The sequence below is a fragment of the Bos indicus x Bos taurus genome, chromosome 22, assembly GCF_003369695.1.
Source record: "Bos indicus x Bos taurus breed Angus x Brahman F1 hybrid chromosome 22, Bos_hybrid_MaternalHap_v2.0, whole genome shotgun sequence".
Taxonomy (NCBI): domain Eukaryota; kingdom Metazoa; phylum Chordata; class Mammalia; order Artiodactyla; family Bovidae; genus Bos; species Bos indicus x Bos taurus.
The window spans coordinates 21,645,326-21,666,598 of NC_040097.1; the positions used below are offsets into that span (position 1 = coordinate 21,645,326).

Below are 21,273 nucleotides of genomic sequence, written 5' to 3' on the forward strand. Positions count from 1 at the left end.
TTGTAACAGGTTAGAATTTGCATGATTTAAAACAGCAGAGATTTAAAACTTGAAAACAGTTGCCCTCATGCTTGGGGAAACTTGGGGTCTCCCACATCTTGAGAAAGTGGTCCTCGAGTCAGAGCTGCCAGGGATGGACTCAGCTTTACACACTTACTTCCTTTGAGACCTGGGTCTCCACCATCCTCCTCCTCATTCTCTGCTTGCCAAGTCATGCTAGTATTCGTCCCAATTTTCCCACCTCAGGGACTTTGCACAAGCTCTCTTTCTGTCTTCCATATGTAAGTTTCCTTCCTTCCTGCTCATATTATAAACACCTAATCGTTGTTCAGATTTCAGTTCAAGTATCACTGTGCTCGGTAAGCTTTTCCTAACCAGTCTCTCAAATCTAGGTCAGAGTTCTTTATTAAACCATTTTACAGAGTGACTATGACATTTTCCTTAAAAGCATGTAATCATACTCCTTACTGCGGGGAGTATTTAACCTCTTTGATGCCACGGACTCTTTTAGCCATCGGGTGAATCCCATCGACTTCTTCTCATACTGATGATTTTCGATCGATTACTGAAGAAGCCAATTATCTTCAGATAATATGAAAGTAATTTTTAATTGTAATATAATAATTGATCTGTTTCTTGATGAAGACATTCAATTATAAAACCTAGCAGCAGATCTAATAACCATTATAATTTCAAAGTAATAATGAACATAAAGGAAAATTTGAAGTATTAGCAATAACTGCAATCAAATAGGAATGTATCTGATTTCTCTATTGGTGATGTCACACAGTTTCTGCTGACACTACAGCAGTTTCTAACATTTGAAATATAAGGAAATGCTAAATTGTAGTTAGAGATTAGCAAAAATCAAAGTGTATTTTTTTCCCATCCAAGTTAACACATTCCTGTGGATTCTATCCAGAGGCCCTAAGGAACCCCAAATTAAGAAGCCAGTTTTAGCTGGGGTAAAGCAGTTAATGTCTGTTTCCCCTCTGGGCTATAATCTCCAGATGATCAGAGACCGTGTCATCTTGTGTTCGCATTTATCCCTAGTTCCTTGCCGTATGGTAGGTGCTTAAAAAATATTTAACAGTTGCTACGTCTTATAGCATCCTTCCAACACAGCAGCCAGCATGTGCTTGCACGTTTCATAGATTTATTCCTGATGCTTCCCCCTAAGCTTTATCCCAACTCCACTTGGTGTGTCTAGAACCGAAGGAGTCTGACTTCACAGTGACAGAGTGAGTGAATGACCATCTTGAATCTCAGACTCTAAAACAGAGGTAACGATGGAACCAGCAGCCCCACAGAATGACCTGAGGATGTGCTGATGTAATTTGTGAAACGCACTAATTCATCCCAGAACCAGGCTCCTCAGATAGGACTCGTGACTGTTGCAGTGCTGTCACAGAATAGCAAGCAAAGGCCCTGGGGTGGGCACCCTGCTCTACCACTCCTGTTTCTAGCCTCCACATGATGGCTTGAGGGACTCACAAACTTAGTTAGTATTTCTGATGGAGGGGAACTGTACTTGGGCTGTGCCCAGTCTTAGAAGGCCTCGAAGGAGTTGGAGGCTATGCTGGAAATTGTCAAGAGATGCACACTCTTATCTGTCATTGAGAACAAAGAAAACCAGAAAGAACAGGTGGGAAGAAAGCTTTTTGCACAGAGTATTGTTAACCAGGGGGCTTTCCACTTAGCTCAGCAGGAAAGAATCCGCCTGCCAATGCGGGAGACACAAGTTCAGTCCCTAGGTCGGGAAGATCCCCTGGAGAAGGAAATGGCAGTCCACTCCAGTATTCTTGCCTGGGAAATCCCACGGACAGAGGAGCCTGGCGGGCTATAGTCCATGGAGTCAGACACGACTTAGCGACTAAACGACATTAACCAGGGAGGAGGCACAGACCCAAGACTGGAGCGGGGATGTATTGTGTCTGTATGGGACATTTTCCACCTTTCAAGCCCTTTGAATGACCCTCCGAGCTCTTCAGTAGCATCTTGCAGATGGGAGAACAGACGTGGGAGGTGTTTATGGATAGAGTATGTATGATAACTTCACCTATCTCCTTGGTATGAAATACGGCAGGCTGGGGCCAGTTCTGAGTCCTCCTCTCACTCAGGGTGCACAGCCCACCCCAGTGGCTTGATCACTCTGAATGCCAGTGTCTTCATTCATCTTTCAGGGAGAGGGTGGCCCTGTGGACCATCTGCAAGGAAGGCACAGTGCCTGACCCCTGGCAGGTGCTTGGCAGCTCCTTCTAGATAAGAGTTCAGGTGTTGTCCTTCCCCCCAGTGCCAGGGCTGGGACCCTGCTTTGACCCGGTTCTGGCACTTCGCCCATGCGGTTTCCCTCTCAGGAGCTCTTAGGCAGTGTTGGGGGAGGTGACACCCCCCACCCAGAGTACCACGATGCCACGTTTGAAGTCCTACACGATCAGCTTTGGGGGACTTCGTGTTTACCCAGATCTTTTTGATACAGCCCTTCAGAAACAGAAATCCTTCCCCGAGCCCATTTCTTTGGAAATTTTCCCTAAAGCACTCCACATTCAAGGGTTCTTGAGCTAGGCCAGGCAAGAAAGCAGTGACTGGCATTAGGCGTCTGAGGCCAGGCTGGTGGCTGAGAAGTTCCCGCCTGCTCAAGAGGACCCGCTACCTCCCCCGCGGTCCTCCGCTGGGTCCATGTGATGTCATCCCCACCCAGTCCCCACTTCACAGAGGCAGCAGTCTCTTGTCTGTTGACAAGCTCCCGGAGAGAGCGGATGGCCCCAATCCCTGTGTTAGAGCCATGCTGTTCATTTGACGCCTGATCAATAATTGCCCATTGCCTCAGGTGCAAAACTCGAAGAGTCTGGTGGCGGGAGGAGGCCCCCGGGGAAGATTTCAAATCCAAATCATGTAAGGCACTTAGAACTTACACTGGCTTTCACATTGAAAGTCTGCCATCAGTTTATCTCTAAGGCCCCAAATGAAGAGGATTGGGGTGGGAGGGGGAATCTCTCATATATTTGTGGAACCACCGAGAAAATATCCCTGACATTGATTGAGAATCAGAGGACCTTGGGTGCTCGGCTAGAGGCCTCTTCATTATGTAACGAGGGCTGGGATCATAATTAAAGGTGGTTTAGAAAGAAAGCAGGGATTCTTGGAGCTGGCGCCCAGCATAAGCCAAGATGCCTGTGAAATGCAATCAGACTCCAGTGGGAAGGTAATCAGGCCCCCAGAAGGGGAGGCTGATGTCAGGAGCACCTCACGGGGGATGTTTGTTCAGAGAGCCGGGTGTGGTGCCTCCTGCCTGGTTAAAAGGCTTTGATTTTGCACAAAAGGATGTATCAGGATTGGCCGACGCCCTGTGGTAGGTTCAGTTGTGATGGTCATGGTCAAGGGCATTGGGCACCTGCTTCCTGCCGAGGGCCAGGCAGCTGTGAGTGAAGGCAAAGGAGGGTGGTGGGCATTGCGGCAAACACAAGGGCACAGCCGCATCTGAAGGTGGCGCTCTGGGAAACTACTGCTGTGTGCGGATGCAGGCCCAACTGAAAAGCCAGCCTTACATGTGAAATATACCAGTTTTTAACAGCTTACTGAGCAGAGACGTATTAATATGTCTCGTTACCCAAATGTTATTGGCCAGTGTTTCGATATTCACATATATAACAAATCACCAGCCACAGGTGTTAGTTTCTGCAAAAATCCCCTGCTCAGCAATCCCCAAGTCGGCCTGGCGGTTTGTCCACGTGCCGCTGGGCCTCAGGCCCTCAGGTTCTGGCTGAGCCACAGTGTCCTCTGTGATCTTTACCCCCAACCCTGTGAGGAGGGCACTGCCAGGTACCAGCCACCCATTTCGCAGATGAGAACACAGGGGTCTCTATGAGTCTGGCTCGAGTCCACTCTTTCTGCATTATACCAGCTCTTCTAAGCTGTCCCTTCTGTGATGTACCTCGGTGCCACTTTTATCTATAGTTGGAATTTTGATGGAGGTGTTGTAGGAAGGAAGGGTGCGTGTCCCTGAAAAGGCCAGCAAAGTGTGGAAGCACAAGGCCAGAGCGTCAGGGAGACTGGGTGGAGCTGGCCCGAGAGGAGCCCATGAGGAGGACATGAAGGTGGTGAGGCTGGAGACATCGGAGTGGCCACGTCACAGGGGACCTGTGGGCCATAGCGAGACCAGGGAATCAGTTCCATCCACACTGGTCATTCAGCCCACATTTACAGGGAGCCCACTGGGTGCCAGGCTCAGATCTAGTACTAAGGAAAGTGTAGTGAACAGGACAGAAGTGTGCAGCCTCCTCGTGGAGCTCACGTTCTAGCAGTGAAGTGTCATTACTCACTGCAGGCAGTCCGCGAGTGGTCCTAAGCACAGGGGGATCTCAGCTCTGGGCTGGGTAGGGGGCAGAATGCAGTGCAGAGAACACAAATGCAGTCAGTATGGATGGAGGGCATCACCAACTCAACGAACATGAGTTTGAGCACACTCCGGGAGATAGTGAAGGACATGGAAGCCTGGTGTGCTGCAGTCCATGGGGTTGCAAAGAGTCAGACACGACTTAGCCACGGGGTCACAAAACGTATTTCAAATAAAGATTTGGCCTCCCTTTAGCTTCTGTGTGTGGCATCAACAAACCATTGATCCACAGGCCATTCTCCCCACCAGCACCTCTTGTGCACCCAGGAGTTGAGAGTGGTGTTTATATGTTAAGCAGTTGAAGAAAATCAAGAAATAATATTTCATGGCACATGAAAATGGTATGAAATGGAAACGCAGGGTCCATAACCAGTTTCCCTGGAGCATGTACACTCCCGTCACGTACAGATGAGCTGGGCTGCTCTGTGCTTCAAAGGCAGAGCTGCGTAGCCGTGACAGAGACCACATGTCTGGGAAAGTCATGCCCATTTACTGTCCTGCCCTTCACAGGGCAAGTGTGCCCACCCCTGTCCTAAGTCATCCCTGTGATCTGCAAGTGCTTCTTCCCAGTCTGGCCCAGAACATCCACTGTCTCAGGGAGGAGAGCAGGGCAATTCCTGCCCCACCTGCTCTTCCCTTAGGCTTAGCTGGGGGTCCTCAGCCTGCAGGCCCCTGACCTCTGCTTCCATGTATAACCTTTGACAAGCATGCATCTTTGGAGGCCCCTTCAGTTACGGCTCAGATAGTAAAAATAATCCATCTGCAATGCAGGAAACCAGGGTTCAATCCAAGGGTCAGGGAGATCCCCTGTAGAAGGGAATGGCAACCCACTCCAGTATTCTTGCCTGGAAAATTCAACAGAGGAGCCTGGAGGGCTGTAGTCCATGGGATCACAAAGAGTCAGACACGAGTGAGCACCTAACACTTTTTTCAGTTACTGAATTCTCCCCATGGCAGGTGGTCCCGTTAGAGTGAGGCCAGACCTGCCTGTTTTTTGAACTTAAACCAATATTTTCTAGTCCTTTAAGACAGTGGAATTCTATACTGTCATCAAAACAGTAATACCAAATTCTTTTTTAAATATATTTATTTATTCATTTATTTGCCTATGCTGGTCTTGGTTACAGCATTCAAATTCTTAGTTGTAGCACGTGGGATCTAGTTCTCTGAGCAGGTATCAAACCCAGGCCCCCTGCTTTGGGAGTGTAGATGTTAGCCACTGGGTCACCAGGGAAGTCCCCCATGTTCTTCCTGATAAGTCATATTGAAATATTGATAAGACTGAAATATTGATAAGACAATATTTCTGTGACTTAAAACAAGAAACTCACTCATAGAGCCACAATGCATTATATCCCATTTATGTCAAATTGTATGTATATGTTTTTGCAAAATGTACAAAGATGTTGGATCCCCAGAAAGCTAACAGTAGTTATCTCTGGATACTGAGATTATGGGTGATATTTTTAAAACTTTCTTCTTACTTTTTTGGATGACTTTGGTTGCTTTTTAAAAACATTAGCATGAATCATCTTAATCAGTAAAGAAAAAGCCAGCTATTTTAATTTCAAAGAACAAATAAGAAGAATGGTTGCATCCGCCTGTGGGTGATAGAATTATTTATGTGGTTGTGATGTAACTGGTAGAGACACATGCATTCCCATACGGCTCATCCCTAATTGGATCTTCAGAATAAAGGAGATAAGAACATGGGAGAAAGTGAGGAAAAGATCTAGAAGTCAGAAAATCTGACATGGTCATCATTGAAGGGGACACAGTCTTCCCAATACATAAATTTCCTTGGTTCGTTATTGGTATTTGGATAGATCGGAATGTAGATCTTTCCCTGGTTCGCCCCCGCCCGTCCCCCAGCCTTGACACACTATAAAGAAACTAAGGGTATTTTTTTAAAACTTAGGGTATTTTTTAAAATGATGTGTTGGCGCCACCTAGTGTCAGCACCCTGTCATCTCACCCCCTGTCTCCAGAGGGGCCGACCATCACATTTATTGTTTGATGTCTCTGCTCTGGTGGCATTTGCGCAGCAGGCAGCGAAATGCCTCCCGGGGTTCTGCAGGGCAGTGGGGATGCCTCATTAATTTATCCCTTCCTTCCTGTCTCAGTTGCACAAAACGAATCTGTCCGACTGAAGCAGGGTTTGGCAGTTGAAGAGCAAAAAAGGATGCCTCCCTGTCAAAACCAATCTCCACTTTTCTCCAGCAGCTGGCTCCTTAGAGCCTGTCCCTGCTTTTCTGGCAGGAAAGCCATCTTCCCCAGGGCCGCCTTGGGCTTGGGGCTCTCGTGTAGCACACTGGGGACTCTGGCTCGTGTGGGCTGCTTGGCTTGTAGTTGGGCTCCCGGGAGAAACCAACACCAAGCTCCAGTCCTCTGGGGCTGCCCCTCTCCTGCTTGCCACCGCGCAGCGTTGTCCTCCCTGGCTCCCTTGCCCCCATGACCCTCCTTGTCCAGCATGGCATCGCCTTTGTTTGCTCTAGAACCCGATCCTGTACTCCTTTTCTCTCCCAGCTCGACAAGCACCCCCACTGTCTGCAGCACCTCCTCCCAGGCCCCTTCTCCTCTCTTAGCTCAGCTGAAGCTCCAGGGAGCTTTGCCCCCCTCCCTGTATGGTTCTGTGGTTCGGATCTTTCCCGTGGCTTCTGAGTGCTGTAGGGTAAAGGCTGGAATTTCCCTCTGGGTGTGTGAGGCCTCCCGCCTTGTTTCCTGCACCCCGATCCAGCTGCCTGCCTTTGATTCCCCCAGGCCTTCTGCCTCCTGAGGTCCCTTGGCCCACCCTCCCCTCCTCCCCTCCTCCCACACAGTGAGTGTCCACTCAGTCCTCAGTTGGATGTGTCTTCAAATGGGGCGTTCCCTGGACTGCATAGCATGAGTCAAATCTCCTGAGAAAGTGCTTGGAAAATGCAGCACGGCTCTCCTCCCCTTACTCACCCCATCCCGGTGTAACCGTAAGTCTGTACATGTCATTCTTGGGTGAATCGCTGTCTCCCCACTTTAGACCAGCAGTTCTCAGCCAGGGATGGTTCGCCACCCTGGGGACGTTTGGCAATATCTGGGGACATTTGTGCTTGTTTTAACTTGGCAGGAGGTATACTGGCATCAAGTGGGTAGGGCCCAGGATGCTGCTAAACATCATACAGGGCACATGGCAGCCCCCAGGAGCAGAGAATCGTCTGGCCCAGGAGGCCAGTGGATTACTCAGCTATAAAAAGGAAGGCGTTTGAGTCAGTTCTAACAAGGTAGATGAGCCTAGGGCCTATTATACAGAGCGAAGTAGGTCAGAAAGAGGAAGACAAATATCATATATTAACGAATACATGTGGAATCTAGAAAGATGGTGTGACGATCCTACATGCAGGACAGCAAAGCAGATACAGATGTGAAAAACAGATTCTTGGACGCTGGGAGAAGAAGGTGGGATGATTTGAGAGAACAGCAGTGAAACTTGTGCGTCCCAGATGGCTCAGATGGTAGAGAATCTGACTGCCATGCCGGAGACCTGAGTTTGATCTCTGGGTTGGGAAGATCCCCTGGAGGAGGGCATGGCAACCCACTCCAGTATTCTTGCCTGGAGAATCCCCATGGACAGAGGAGCCTGGCAGGCTACAGTCCATGGGGTCGCAAAGAGTCAGACACAAGTGAGCGACCAAGCACACACGGCACATTCACGTTACCGTATGTAAAATAAATAGCCAGGGTGAGTCTGATGCATGACGCAGGGCACCCAAAGCCAGTGCTCTGTGACAGCCTGGAGGAGCGGGCTGGGGAGGGAGGGGGAGAGGGGCTCAGGATGGAGGGGACACATGTATGCCGAAGGCCTGTTCATACTGATGTATGGCAAAAGCCATCCCAATATTATAAAGTAATTTTCTTCCAATTAAAATAAATAAAAAATTCAAAAATGTCTTTCGAGAAAAAGAAAAACCCTGCCTCAGAGTGGAAGCCCCATGGAGGCAGGAACCACGGCCACTGGGAAGGAGGTCATCTGGAGAGCCAGAATGCCATTTAAAGGCTGACTCAGCGCTCTCGGCCCTTAAATGGGCTTGTCTGTAGACAGGTACAGAACCACCAGCCAGAAGGAATAAGTGGGAGGATTAGCCTGACTTTTCCTTGTGCTCTGCCTACTACAGAGTCCTCCTGCTCCCAAGAGAGTTATCCTGACCTTTTGTGCCTTTGCTTTAAAAATGATTTGAAGTCCCATTTTTAATTTTATTTGTTTACACTCTGGTCTATTTCCAGTAAAATTTGATCTACTATTTTTAGTTGAGACATTCCACAAGTCAAACAGCCTTGGTTTCTAACAAAAATTTTGTTGTGGAAGCAAAGGCCAGATGACTAGGCAAGATTAAAAGAAGTTAACGCATTATAACAACTGAATTTAACCTGTGATGTGGGGGGAAAGGGTTGTAGACAACCTTTTGGAGACAAGTAGGGAAATTGGAATGTGTATGATGTTTCAGATATCAAGTTAGTGTTTATTTTCTTAGGTATGAGAGTAGTCAGCATGGGCTGCTATATCACACACCATAGACTGGGTGTCTTAAAACAACAGAAGTTTATTTCTCACAGTTCTGGGGGCTGAGGGGTCTGACATCAAGGAGCTGGACTCACTCTCTGGTGAGGACTCGCTTCTTGTAGCTGTCTTCTCACTATGTTGTCATGTGGGGAAGGGGTCTTATCAGGACCTTATCAGATCTCCCTGGGGTCTTATCAGGACCTTCATCCCACTCTCGGAGGCTCCACCCTCACGATCTACTTGTCTCCCCACGCTCGTCCTCCTATGACCATCTCCTTGGACATTAGGTTTCAGCACATGAATTTAGGGGCACACAGGTACTCGGATCCTCGCCATTACAGAAGAGAATGTCCTTATTCTTGGGAGATACAGACCCAAGTATTAAGGAGTGAAGTTCAGAATGTATATAACTTGTTTTCAGGGATAAAGCAGGAAAATGTGTGTTGTCTATGTGTTGTGTGTCTGTGTGTGGTGTGTCTGTTGTGTGTCTGTGTGTTGTGTGTGTGTGTGTACAGAAAGAGGAGGAGAGAGGGAAAACAGGTGTGGGAAAATGTTAGCAGGGGGAGGATCTAAGTGGTGGGAGTGTGGTTACTCCCTGTCCTCACGCACCAGCATTTCGCGGCTGTGGCCTTCAGGAGCTCGGGGCATTGGGCCCGTGGTGCCACTTGGCGCTGAGCTTGGCACTGAGCTTGGCCGTCTGTGTCCAGTCTGCAGCTCCCCGCCCATCCACATGAAGGTGCAGCCGCTGAACCAGACCGCGCTGCAGGTGTCCTGGAGTCAGCCGGAGACCATCTACCACCCGCCCATCATGAACTACATGGTGTCCTACAGCTGGACCAAGAACGAGGACGAGAAGGAGAAGACATTCACCAAGGACAGCGACAAGGACTTGGTAAGACCGCCTTGTTCTGAGTCGGGGCGTCCACAGCAATGAGGGGGGCCCCCGTGCATGTCCGGGGGTGCTTCCTCTGCGACATTCCAGCCGCGTGCCGCCTTCCTGGTGAAGCGGGTACTGCCGTGGACAGCACTGCAAGGCCTGCTTGAGCTCCATCCCGCCCTTACACTTGCCGGCCACACCGCCAAGAAGAGTTCATCTGCTTGTAGTTAGGCTCTTCAAAGCTGACTGCTTTTTCTTTCATTATTTAAAAAAGAGACGTCAGGAAGCCCTCGTCATCTGATAGTGTTACTGTAAATGCCCCGGACAGTGGGGCCAGGCACTCGCTGCTACTTTACTGCAGTCATTCGCCCTCTGCCCTCCTCTTCCCCACTCCTTCTCTTGTCAACCCCACCAGGCAACCCTCTGCAGTCCCCACCGCTCCCTTCTGTCACATTTCATCTGCCTCACGCCTTCTACCTGCGAGACCCCGGCGACCACGCCATATTTAACCACAGTTCTCAGGCTCTCAGACCCTGTAATACCTGACTTCACTTTTGAGCTACACGTGCCCAGTTCCGTGTTTCATCGTAGATGTGCATAAATATTTAGTCGCCAGCCCCCAACAAGGCCCTTGAGAACAGATGTTTGCAGAAGCCAAGTCTTCTTCCCCTAGAAAAGCAATCACTCCAACAAGCGCTGGTCTTTACATCTTTGCCCAGAAACTCAAAGCGACACATTTGGGTTTGAAAGCCTGGCATTTATTGTTAATCAAAAGAAGTCTTTGGGATAATGAAGCCCATCATTGTATATGTACATGAAAAATGTAATAGCACCGAGTGGGATTCTTAATGACTGTTACTGCTTTTTTTCTTCCCAATACAGAGTCCCCAGGGCCCGTTCAATCACTTACAGTATAATACTTTTCGTATTGCTTCAGATGACGATTCTTTTACTTCATTTCCATTTATATTTTCAATTTCCCCACTAGACGTTGTTATCTGGGTCACATTAGGGAATGATGAGCTTCATGAAATCGGAGAGGAATCTGTTGAAAGGCACCCTAGGTTGTGATATGTTTTAACCTTTTCTCTTGTCAGGACCAGAAGTCCGGGAGGGAGGTTTCTCTTTCTGAGCTGAGGGGGCTTGCGTTAATCAGCAGAAACTAGCTGGGCCCTTATTCGGTTTCTTATACTAAGTGGGAGATAATTAAACATGCAAAGATGAATAGATACCGGCTCAGAGTGAATTCTAATAAATCCCTGCTTAGAGGAAGCGAAGATTTTTGCTCTGCACAGAAGACGAGGTCACAGGTTTAGAGACTGAGGCATAAATGAGTTTCAGAGAAAGAGAGAGATGTAGAGAAAAACATGCTTTGACAGCAAGTTCTTTTTTTATAAGGATTTCTAGGGGTGGTTCTTTTCTTTGGGGACACACAAAATTAATTTTCTTAATTCCTCAAGAAGTTGAGAGTGCTGACTTAGTGGCAGCAAAGCTTTTCTCCAATTTAGGATTCTTGTGGCCCAGAAACATTTCCCAAGCATTTTCCTGGCTTTTGCCAGCATCCCCCCGACACACACACACCCTCACTGCCAACCTGGGGAACAGGTGTTGTTGCCTGCCTTTTCCAAAAGGTAGGCTGAAAGTGAAATACCTGGACCCCAACCTCCCGCTCTACCCAGGAATACATTTTGCCAGGCAGCAGGCAGCAGGCATGGCCACAGTAACTTGTTAATGCCTCTGCAGAGGTTTTCAATAGCTACCTTGGGGGAAACCCACTCAGTGGTTAAGCTCCCAGAGCTGCTTTCTGGACCTGGCCCAGAACTCAGTGACGAGACATTTCAACATCAGGGAGTCTCTAAAAATCAGTTGCCTTTACTATTTGTTTCTTTGGGCAAGCAAGCCCTGCCAACTTTTTAGGCATTTTCCATTTTCTGATTTTTAAAAGTCTCTTGGAGTAAAGCTTTGCGGGATGGGGATCTGGATTTGGCTCCTGACTTGGGACCAGGGATTGGGAAACTTTTCTCTTGAAAGAGTCATCAGAGAGTTAAGATTTTAGGATTTAAGGCATCTATGGGCAACTACTCGACTCTGCCACTGAAGGGCGAAAGCTGCCACAGCAACAGGGAAATGAATGGGTGTGTCCATGTGCCAATAAAACTTTATTTACAAAAAACAAACAGTGGGCCAGATTGGGGCTGTGGGCTGTCACTTACAACCCCTGTGTTAGACCAGGGGCATGGTTTCTATTGTGCGGTGAGGACTACCAATGTGCAAGGCTTGCTTGACCTGTGTTGTACAGCCCTCACAAGAACCCTGCGAGGGAAATCTTACTCTCTCTGCTTAACAGCTGGAGGGAGCAGAGGCCAAAAGACAGTGAGCAGCTGACTCAGAATCACACAGCTGGTGAGTGGCATGACACAGGTAGATCTCTTGTCCTCGGACTTCCAGTCAAGTATTCTTCCGGCTTCGTGCCTTGTGTTATCCAAGGTCTAGGTACAACAGTGCCTTTAAACTGCAAGGAAACAGTAACACAGAGACTTCATTGTGGCTGCTCTAAACTCTGCACGGCCCTGGAAATTCAGTGCACTTGATGATTCTAGATGGTAAATCATTATCGTTTACAAGGTAGAGCAGTTCTGATACAAGTCCCAGCCTCACGGGTACAAACAGGGCTGAAGGCACACTCCAAGACAGAGTCCAGCATCTGTGTCGAGACTGGTATTCCTTCTCTTACTCTACATGTTTTTGTGTTGAAAACATATTCCCAGGTGAGGTTACTTCTGAACGCTTGTTCCTTTCGGTGGGAGCCTTTGGTCAGTGAGGAAGCGTCGTGTTTGTTGGGCTTTGCCATGGTACCCAGCAACCTACATGTGATGCTTAACAGTCTTTTACATTTGCCTTTCGAATGTACAGTGTGCTCTGGCCTTTAGCACTAGCTCACTCCTATCCTTTCCTCACCCTGCAGAAAGCCACCATCAGCCACGTCTCCCCTGACAGCCTTTACCTGTTCCGGGTCCAGGCCGTGTGTCGCAACGACATGAGGAGTGACTTCAGCCAGACCATGCTCTTCCAAGGTGAGGAGCTGGCCTTCTCGTCTGCCCTGAGCCCTTCTCCTTTGGGCTTTGTCCTTTTTCCTGTTCGGGTACTTGCACATGAGACTACCAACCTGGCCTAAACACCAGTGTGGGTTTTGCAGTCACACCTGAAAAGCCTGGGAGGTTTCACAGGCCAGAGGAGGGGAAGAAGGGTGAAGTGATTATTTTTTACAATTACCATCATTTTCCATCCATGGAGATCCGAGCATGTGTCTACGACTGTGTCAGATCATAGAATCAGCTCCTAGTCACGTGGAGGAGTACTGTCTTTGGATTTTTAGCTGATTTAGGGTCTAGTGGAATGTTTCAGGTCAGCTTTGGGGCACAGCAAGAGGAGAATTCACTTTGGTGAAGAATTTAAAGAAGCACTTAAAAACTTTGTCATCAAGATGTCATTAAAGATGTCATCTTTAAATGGAATATTTTTTAAACCAAAATCAATGTAAAATACCCATGAACAGCAGCAAAAAATCAAAACTTTGCATGAAGACAGGATATTCTCTGTCTTACTTGCCCCACGATCAACTCAGTCTTGGTTCCAGTAAAACTTGATTGACAAAAATTGGCAGCTGGCCTGTGGGCTGTAGTTGGCAGACCTGGTTTTGTGAAGTGCACTGAGACCAGTGTGGACGGAGCGACCAGGGCATCAGGCTTTGCTCTGCCTGTCTGATGTCCTCCCTGGGAAGGTTCTTTACTTCCTGGATCCTTAGTTTCAAAGACACAAACCAGGCCAGTGCTGCTTAACGTTTGTGAGTTATGTATCTGGGATGAAGGCTTTGGACATTTTCCCTAGAACATGCCAGAAGTTTGCATGTCACAGCTTCCGGGGTCTCAGAAACCTGTAGACTGTAGATCCGGCTTCACTGTCTGGAATCCTGTGAAAAATGCACATTCACGGGCCCCTCCCAGACTAATCATCTCAGACTCTCAGAGGATGAGGCCCAGGAATCTGAATTTGAACCAGACGGCTCAGGTACCAGGCATGCAATGAGAGATGGAGAAGTTGCTGACTCAGGGCCGGGGCCCTGACATGAGAGCCTCAAGTTGAGTCTTGGCTGCCACGTGATCTTTCTGTGACTCTGAAAATGTTGACTGTCTCTAAGCTGCAATTTCACAGTCTGAAGGTGGTAGTTAGGAGAGTACTGCCCTCATGGGGCCCTTGTCAAGTGACAGGGTGATTCATGTTACGTAATTAGCACAGAGCCTAGAACCAATGCTCAGTATCCCCTTAGTGTGAGGCTTAGTATAAAAGATAATATGTGATGAACCCAGAGTAGGAACCCCTTCAGCTGAGATTCCCTCCAAGGATCCCTTCTAGCTTTGCAGGTTTGCATCTAGTATTGAAAGAGCCTTTGCTGACATTCACATCAGCTCATCCTTCTGTTTAAACTACTTGAAATTAGCATGGCTGTATTTTTTTCACGAGTAAATCGCACTCACTGTGTGTCCACCTGAATGTACGGGCCCATCTGCTTGTGTTAAGGAGAGTCCACAGGCCAAGGCCAGGTCTGTGTGGGCCAGCCCACAGGAGACATCAGGGGAAGCCAGAGCGCGCGCGCTTGCTGAGGTCGGGGCCTGGCAACTTTGGGCACATAAATCATGATTAGGCCGCCCATGCGCTCTAACTAGGAACCCGGAATCTGCAAAACCGCCTTTCCTGATTAATAGGCCCCTGAGCTCACTGGCTTCTGCACAGACTTTGAAAAATGAAATGTTTGTAATATAATGCAGTTCCCAAAAGCCTCATCAGCTATAAATTCCGAGCACGGAATAGTTAAAATGTCTGACCACAGTGACTCCTTAAAGATGGCAGTGCCTCCTTGCCTGAAGACTTCCCTTGCTCAGGGGTGGACGTGCATTCACTCATTTTCTGTACCAGTGTTTGTCCCTGCATGTTGACCAAGGGACATACAGTGGCCTTAGGATCTTCCCTGCACCTTCCAGTGGGCAGTGGAAAAATGAACTCTGCAGGGCAGCTAGCACACCTTTTCTGATGAGCCAGCTAGGAGCTTGTGAGCAGTAGAGGCCAAAGTTCAAAACAGATCAACTTTTAAGAGTTGACTGTTAAAAGGGAAAGAAAGAAACATAGGGAATTTCATGGGCACTTTATTAAGAATAATTAGGTTTCCCCTTGATAAAGTTTGCCTCTAATTTGGCAGCATGAGAAAGCCATGTGGAATATTTTCATTGTTACAGTAAATAATGGGTTTCCCCGGTGGCTCAGTGGTAAAGAATCCACCTGCAGTGCAGGAGATGCAGGACACACAGGTTTCATCCCTGGGTTGGGAAGATCCCCTGAAAGAGAAAATGGCAACCCACTCCAGTGTTCTTGCCTGGAACATCCCATGGACACAGAAGCCTGGCAGTCTGTGGTCCAAGGGGTCACAAAGAGTTGGACACAACTGAAGCGACAAAGCACAGCACATAGTAAATAACACAATATTTATGTCCTGGATAACATAATAAATAAGTTATGCTTACCTTACTGTAGTAAGTATGATCATAATAATGGTGATCATTGTCTGTGGAGTGGTTCCCAGTTACAGAGTGTTTGGCCCTAAGTCATCTCATCTGACCTCATGGCAGCTTGTAATGCAGACGTTATTTTCTAGAGGGGGAAATGATGTTCTGAGCAATTGAGTAACTTGTCCCCCCCTCCCCCCCAAAAAATCATTTGATTACTAAGCAGAGTCCAGTTTCTTATTCCAAAGCCCAGTCATTTATACACAACGACAGACCACCCCAAAGCATAAATATTATCCTGTATCCTGGGTCTTCAACAAACAGCTCGAAAGATCGATTGCCAAGTGTTCAAAAGTTTTTTTGCAGGTCTCAGCAGTCATGGAAAATAAGGGCTTGTAAGCCTTCTCTTTGAGTCACAGACCCATCAGGCAGCCTGGCCAAGCCATCAGATCCTCTCTCAGAATGGTTTAAAATAAATAATTAAAATACATAGGAAAGGAAACCAATTACACTTAGATACAGTTGTCAAAATATTTTAAACACGCAAATCGGCAACGTAGTCATTGCTGCACTTCTTTTATGAAAGTATTAAATGACAAGTGGTGGGTCTGTTAGTGATGGTGATTTCTGAGTAGCAGTGAACATAAATGATACTTCAAAATAGCTCCAGCAACTGTAAGGCAGCAGGGAAATATCCCACTTCAGTCATAGACAGAGACACAGGATGGTCCTGCTAAATAGAGCTGAGACTCCAAGCTTCCGTTCCTCTTGCAAGAAGCAGCTACATCTCCCTGACAGCTCAGTGGAGACATGTGTCTCCTTTTCCCCCCATCCCTGAATTCCACCAGGCCGATGGACTGGTGATCTGAAAGGCCCAGTAGAAGCTTCCTAGTCATCATGACTAGCACTGACCCCAATGGGAATTGTTCAAGATCAATGAAAACAGGCACAGTGATGGAGTGGCCACTGAGTTTGTTGGCCTTAAATTAAGGCCTTTGTAAAGGGCAGGAAAAGCAGATCTCTTAGGAAGCTTTCTTCCTGTGTTAACAAAGGGAGGTGTGTATACCTGTCTGAGGCAGCACAGTATTGATCCCGAAGCAGCTCACTGATGGTGGGAGGTTATATTTAGTGCCAGGCAAGGACTGTTTGCTTCCTGGGCTGCCTCATCTGACCTGGTTGTATTGACGTGTAGATCAGTCTATTCCCCACAGTTGTCTCTTCACACGTTTCACTTTCCAGCTGAGCAAAGTGAATATATCGTTAAGTTGCGGGGTGCAAATGTAGATGCCCTGTGGCCCAGCAGGGAACCACATACAAATGAGGCAGGACCACATGGAAAACTGGAGAGGTGCCCTTTGAAAGGGGGTGATGGACCCTTAGCCCCTGCCAAATATGGCCCTGTAGGAAGGTGAACTCAGTTTTGCCAAAAATTGCAATTTTTCTTCAGGATGAGGAGGAAATTGGGATTTTCAGGTTAAAGCTGCTGTTTAAAATGTTGACAGTGAATTCGTTTTTTGTTTTTTTTTTTTTTAGTTTGCAGGGCAAATAAAAAATAGTTCGAGTACTTGCCCCACTTCTAATTTAGGTAAAAACTCCAGCAGATACAAATGTTATTTATTTGGGAATTTAGTGGGTTTTTTGTACCTTTCTCAATGCCATGTATGTATGGGAAGCAAATGTTTATTTTATATAGGGCTATTGTTTTGAGATCAGCACAAAAAGTGAGTCTGACAAATAGATTACAGTTGTTACATTTTTTTAGGAAGAGATAAAAAGTACTAGTTTAAGGTAAACTGTAATAAGTTTAAGATGCATATTATAGTCCCTGAAAGGATAATATAAGACATTATCACCAAAAAAAAAAAAGACAATAGAGAGTAACAATGGAATACTATGAAGTTCAAAAACACAGAATGTTGACAAAGGTCAGAGCGGTCGTGAGAGCACCTCTGTGGAGGCATGTACAAACCTCTGGGATGCTGGAGAATGTCTGTATTTTAATATAAGGGCGAGTTATACAGCAGTAAAAAATTAATTTGCCTCTACACTGAAGATTTGTGCATTTTGCTGTATGTAAGTTTTATTTCAACTAAGAAAATGATTACAATTTTGTAAAGTTTTAAACTAAGAGCTTAAGACAAGAGTCAGAAACTATGACCCACAGATATGGCCAGATACGGCCATCTGCATGTTTTTTGATGACTCACAAACTGAGAAGGGTTTCACATTTTATGATAGTTAGGGGGTAAAAAAATGAAGAGTATTTATAACATGTAAAAATTATGTTTTTCAGATTTGTGTAGGTAAGTACAGTTTTGTTGGAACAACAACAAGAAAGTTCTGCTGTTTACAGTATAATTTCTTTGCTTCTCAGCTAATACCACTCGAATATTCCAAGGGACCAGAATTGTCAAAACAGGAGTGGTAAGTAGAGAATGTAATTGCTTTGTCATGGCTGGTTGGTAATATGCATGCATTTAGAACTGTCACCGCAAGGTGGCAGTATGATGTTGTCAAACTGCTCAATGAGAATTAGTTAAAAAACTGAATAAATTACACACTCCATATAATTCAGTACAGTGCATTATTTTAAAAAGCTGTGCAACAGAGTTAAGCCAGCAGTGTTATACTGTATTACTTTTGTCAAGATAAAAATTTTTAATGGTTTATAATTTGTGAGATCATAGGATGTAATAATGCAAAGGAGTAGGGACAGGCTAAGATTGAAAGGTTGTTATTTGACCAAAGTTATATGAATTTGCACATGTCTGGAGCCTCAGTATCTACGTTTTCTCCTTTCTAGTACAACTAATACTTGTAATAATAATTGCAGTGTTGGTACTAACAAATCCTACAATATATTAAGTTTTTCCTGGGTTTCAGGCACAGAGTATTAGTTTATTTACCCCTCACGGCATCCCACAAGTTTGGTATTACTATGACTCCCATTTTATGGATGAAGAAGTGGAGGTTCAGTGAGTTAATGTGCCCAGCATCTCCCAGAGAGCAAGTGAGGTATCATGCTCAAGCCAGGCTGTCTGACTGCTCTGTCTCCAGTGCCTTCTCGGGGGTGGCACCTGGCATTTCATTCACCACCTTAATAACTCATCATTTGCTAACTTGATCATCATTTAAACTATAGACTTTTCAAACTGAAATTTGATGAGACAGTAGTGAAATCTAAGTGGTTCTGGCTGTATTACTTTTAACTACATAAATGATGGGATGGAATTCTGGATTCTTCATATGAGGTTTCAAGAACTAAAAATAAACGAATAAGTCAGAGCAGCACTTATTTTTGTAAGATACCATGTGCAAATACAGTCCCCCCATGAAGCCTGATTGAGTAGGATGGGAAGAATGAGCTGAGACTTGTTCCTAGTCAGCCGCACCTCTGCTGCTTAACCTCTCTGTGCCCCATTTTCCTCACCTGTAAAGTGGGGTGATGTCCATGTGTGTCCCTGGGAGAGCCTGGGATGCCCAGGCACATAGTTGGAGCTTTTTAAATGGAACTCTTACTGTCATCTATACAAGCATGTATTTTGCTATGATTAAATCTGAAGAGTCTGAAATCAGATATGGCAGGTGTACAGCACCCGACCCAGGGATGTGGGTGTAAACCGGCTCCCAAGGCCTGCAGTGTAGAGCGCGGCCCGACTTCTGATCTGGCCACTGCAGACATGTAGCGGCCACTGTCCTCTGTCCATCCACTTCCTCACTTTAAGATGTGCGGCCGGATCCTGGAGCTTCTGTAGACCTCAGGGCTGCGAGTTGCCCACAGTGCCGCAGTGAATGCAAGAGCTCCTGCCTCCTCCAGTGTCACCCAGCAACGCGTGACTGTCCAGTGTTGCCCGGGTATTGCTTATTTGATGTTTGCCTTTCAGACAGGGTTTCCCAGGTGGGCAGAGAACCCAGCAGCATGAATGCTGCTTACTTTTTTGCCACTTAGCCTCCTCCTCCTGAGCAATATCAGTGAAAAGTTGAAGTTGGGTTCAAGACATAGGTTACAAATTTTAAGTAATTATAAAAACATGAAGAGCGGTGATGATCAGCCACAGATGGCCTGTTGTCAGCTTTGGCACCAGCCTTTGGGAGACTCTGAGAATAAAGGTGAAGATGAGTGGAAGCCTTTGGGGGGTCGCATCCAGGGCCTGGTTCCCAATCCCAGTGACTGACACTCTGCTTTGTCTTCCTCCCTCTCTTCCCCCCACCTCCCTGGGCAACCCCTTCAAGCCCACAGCATCGCCGGCCTCTTCAGCTGACATGGCCCCCATCAGCTCAGGCTCTTCCACCTGGACATCCTCCGGCATCCCCTTCTCCTTTGTCTCCATGGCGACTGGGATGGGCCCATCGTCCAGCGGCAGCCAGGCGACCGTGGCCTCCGTGGTCACCAGCACGCTCCTGGCCGGCCTGGGCTTCAGCGGCGGCGGCATCTCCTCCTTCCCCAGCACTGTGTGGCCCACGCGCCTGCCTACGGCCGCCTCGGCCAGCAAGCAGGCCGGCAGACCCGTCCTGGCCACGACCGAGGCCTTGGCCAGCCCGGGCGCCGACGGCGATTCAGCGCCCAGCAAGGACGGCGAGGGCGCGGAGGAGAGCGAAAAGGACGAGAAGAGCGAGAGCGAGGACGGCGAGCGGGAGCACGAGGAGGAAGGCGAGAAGGACTCCGAGAAGAAGGAGCGGAGTGGGGTGACCCACGCCCCGCGGGCGCGCAACCACACCCAGCCCACCGCTGCGCCCTCGGCCCCCGGCACCGCTGCCCAGGAGGGCGCGCATCAGACTACATCCGGGCGCGAGCGGGCCCGCACTGCCATCCCCACCGCCCGGCCCCAGGACGCCCTGGACCCCCTCTCGGTCACCCCCACCCAAGTGCCCCCCACAGTCACAGAGGAGCAGGACGAAGACAGTGATCCTGCGAGGCCCGAGATGCCATCCAGGAAGCCCGTGCCCCCAGGGGACCGGTTTCCCGAGGACAGCAGGTTCATCACTGTTAACCCAGGTAAGCGCCGCCCCTCCCCTGAGCCCTCAAGCTGGTGTGAACAGTCTTACCCTTGAAGAAATATTTGAGAGCAGAGAGGGAAGATCCAGAGAGTGCTTAGTATTCCTGGAATTGTGTGCGTGTGTGTGTCTCTTAATATTTTCTTCTGATAAAAATCACCTCTTCTATTAAAGTGGCTCGACTAAGTCTTGCCTTCATACTTGCTTCCTGGTAAAGTCGACTTGCTTAAGTAACTCCAGGCACTTCGGCCATACCGTGAAGTACATGATGGAAAAAGACATCCATCTTGAGAAATGTATTCTTTCCGATTTCTTTGCTTAGGCTCTTACGCAGCCCCTGTGTTTCTGGGCTGCCTGATCGGTGCCAGTCGCTTGCCGGGGTGCTGACTGAGGTGAGCATGATGCCTGCGGCTTGAAGCTCACAGGGGAAAAGAGGAGCCCGAACCAGGGAAGTTAGGAAATAGAGAGGTTGGAAAGCAAGCAAGCAGATCCATGGGCAAGCCAGAAACCTAGCTAACAGTTGGTGGAGACTGTGTGTGAAGGAAAGAAATAGGGTGGTGTCAAAGAAAAGAATCAGGAAGAGGGCAAGGAGCTATTTTAACCACCAACGGCCACTCGGGGGAAGTGACTTTATATTAAAACTACAGGGGTGAGAACCTCCAGCGTGGGGAGAACTGGGATTCGCTCATCCCAGCTTGTGAAATAGTGCCCCATTTGCTCGGAATTGTGCGTTTTATGGATGATGACTCCAGGGCACAGCTGGTCTGCCCTCCTCGGGGAGGACATGATCCCCATCATCCTGGCCAGGGGTGATTTTGTGGTTCTGTCCTATGCTCACATCTTATTGAAACATCCTGGTAGTTTTTACAAGGGAGTCCTGAACATGAGGGGTTGTTATTGTTGTGGGGGTTTTCTT

The 21,273-nt window shown here is 47.7% G+C and overlaps 1 protein-coding gene across 3 annotated transcripts in view; it reads left to right on the forward strand.

Annotated features, from left to right (window-relative positions):
• Positions 1 to 21,273, forward strand: part of PTPRG (protein tyrosine phosphatase, receptor type G) — a 775,368-nt gene that overhangs the window by 650,393 nt on the left and 103,702 nt on the right. For all 3 annotated transcript variants that reach the window (XM_027522433.1, XM_027522432.1, XM_027522435.1), the window contains exons 9-12: positions 9,635 to 9,819; positions 12,770 to 12,878; positions 17,737 to 17,786; positions 19,596 to 20,358. In XM_027522433.1, coding sequence (XP_027378234.1) covers positions 9,635 to 9,819; positions 12,770 to 12,878; positions 17,737 to 17,786; positions 19,596 to 20,358 — 1,107 coding nt within the window. The remainder of the gene's footprint in view (positions 1 to 9,634; positions 9,820 to 12,769; positions 12,879 to 17,736; positions 17,787 to 19,595; positions 20,359 to 21,273) is intronic.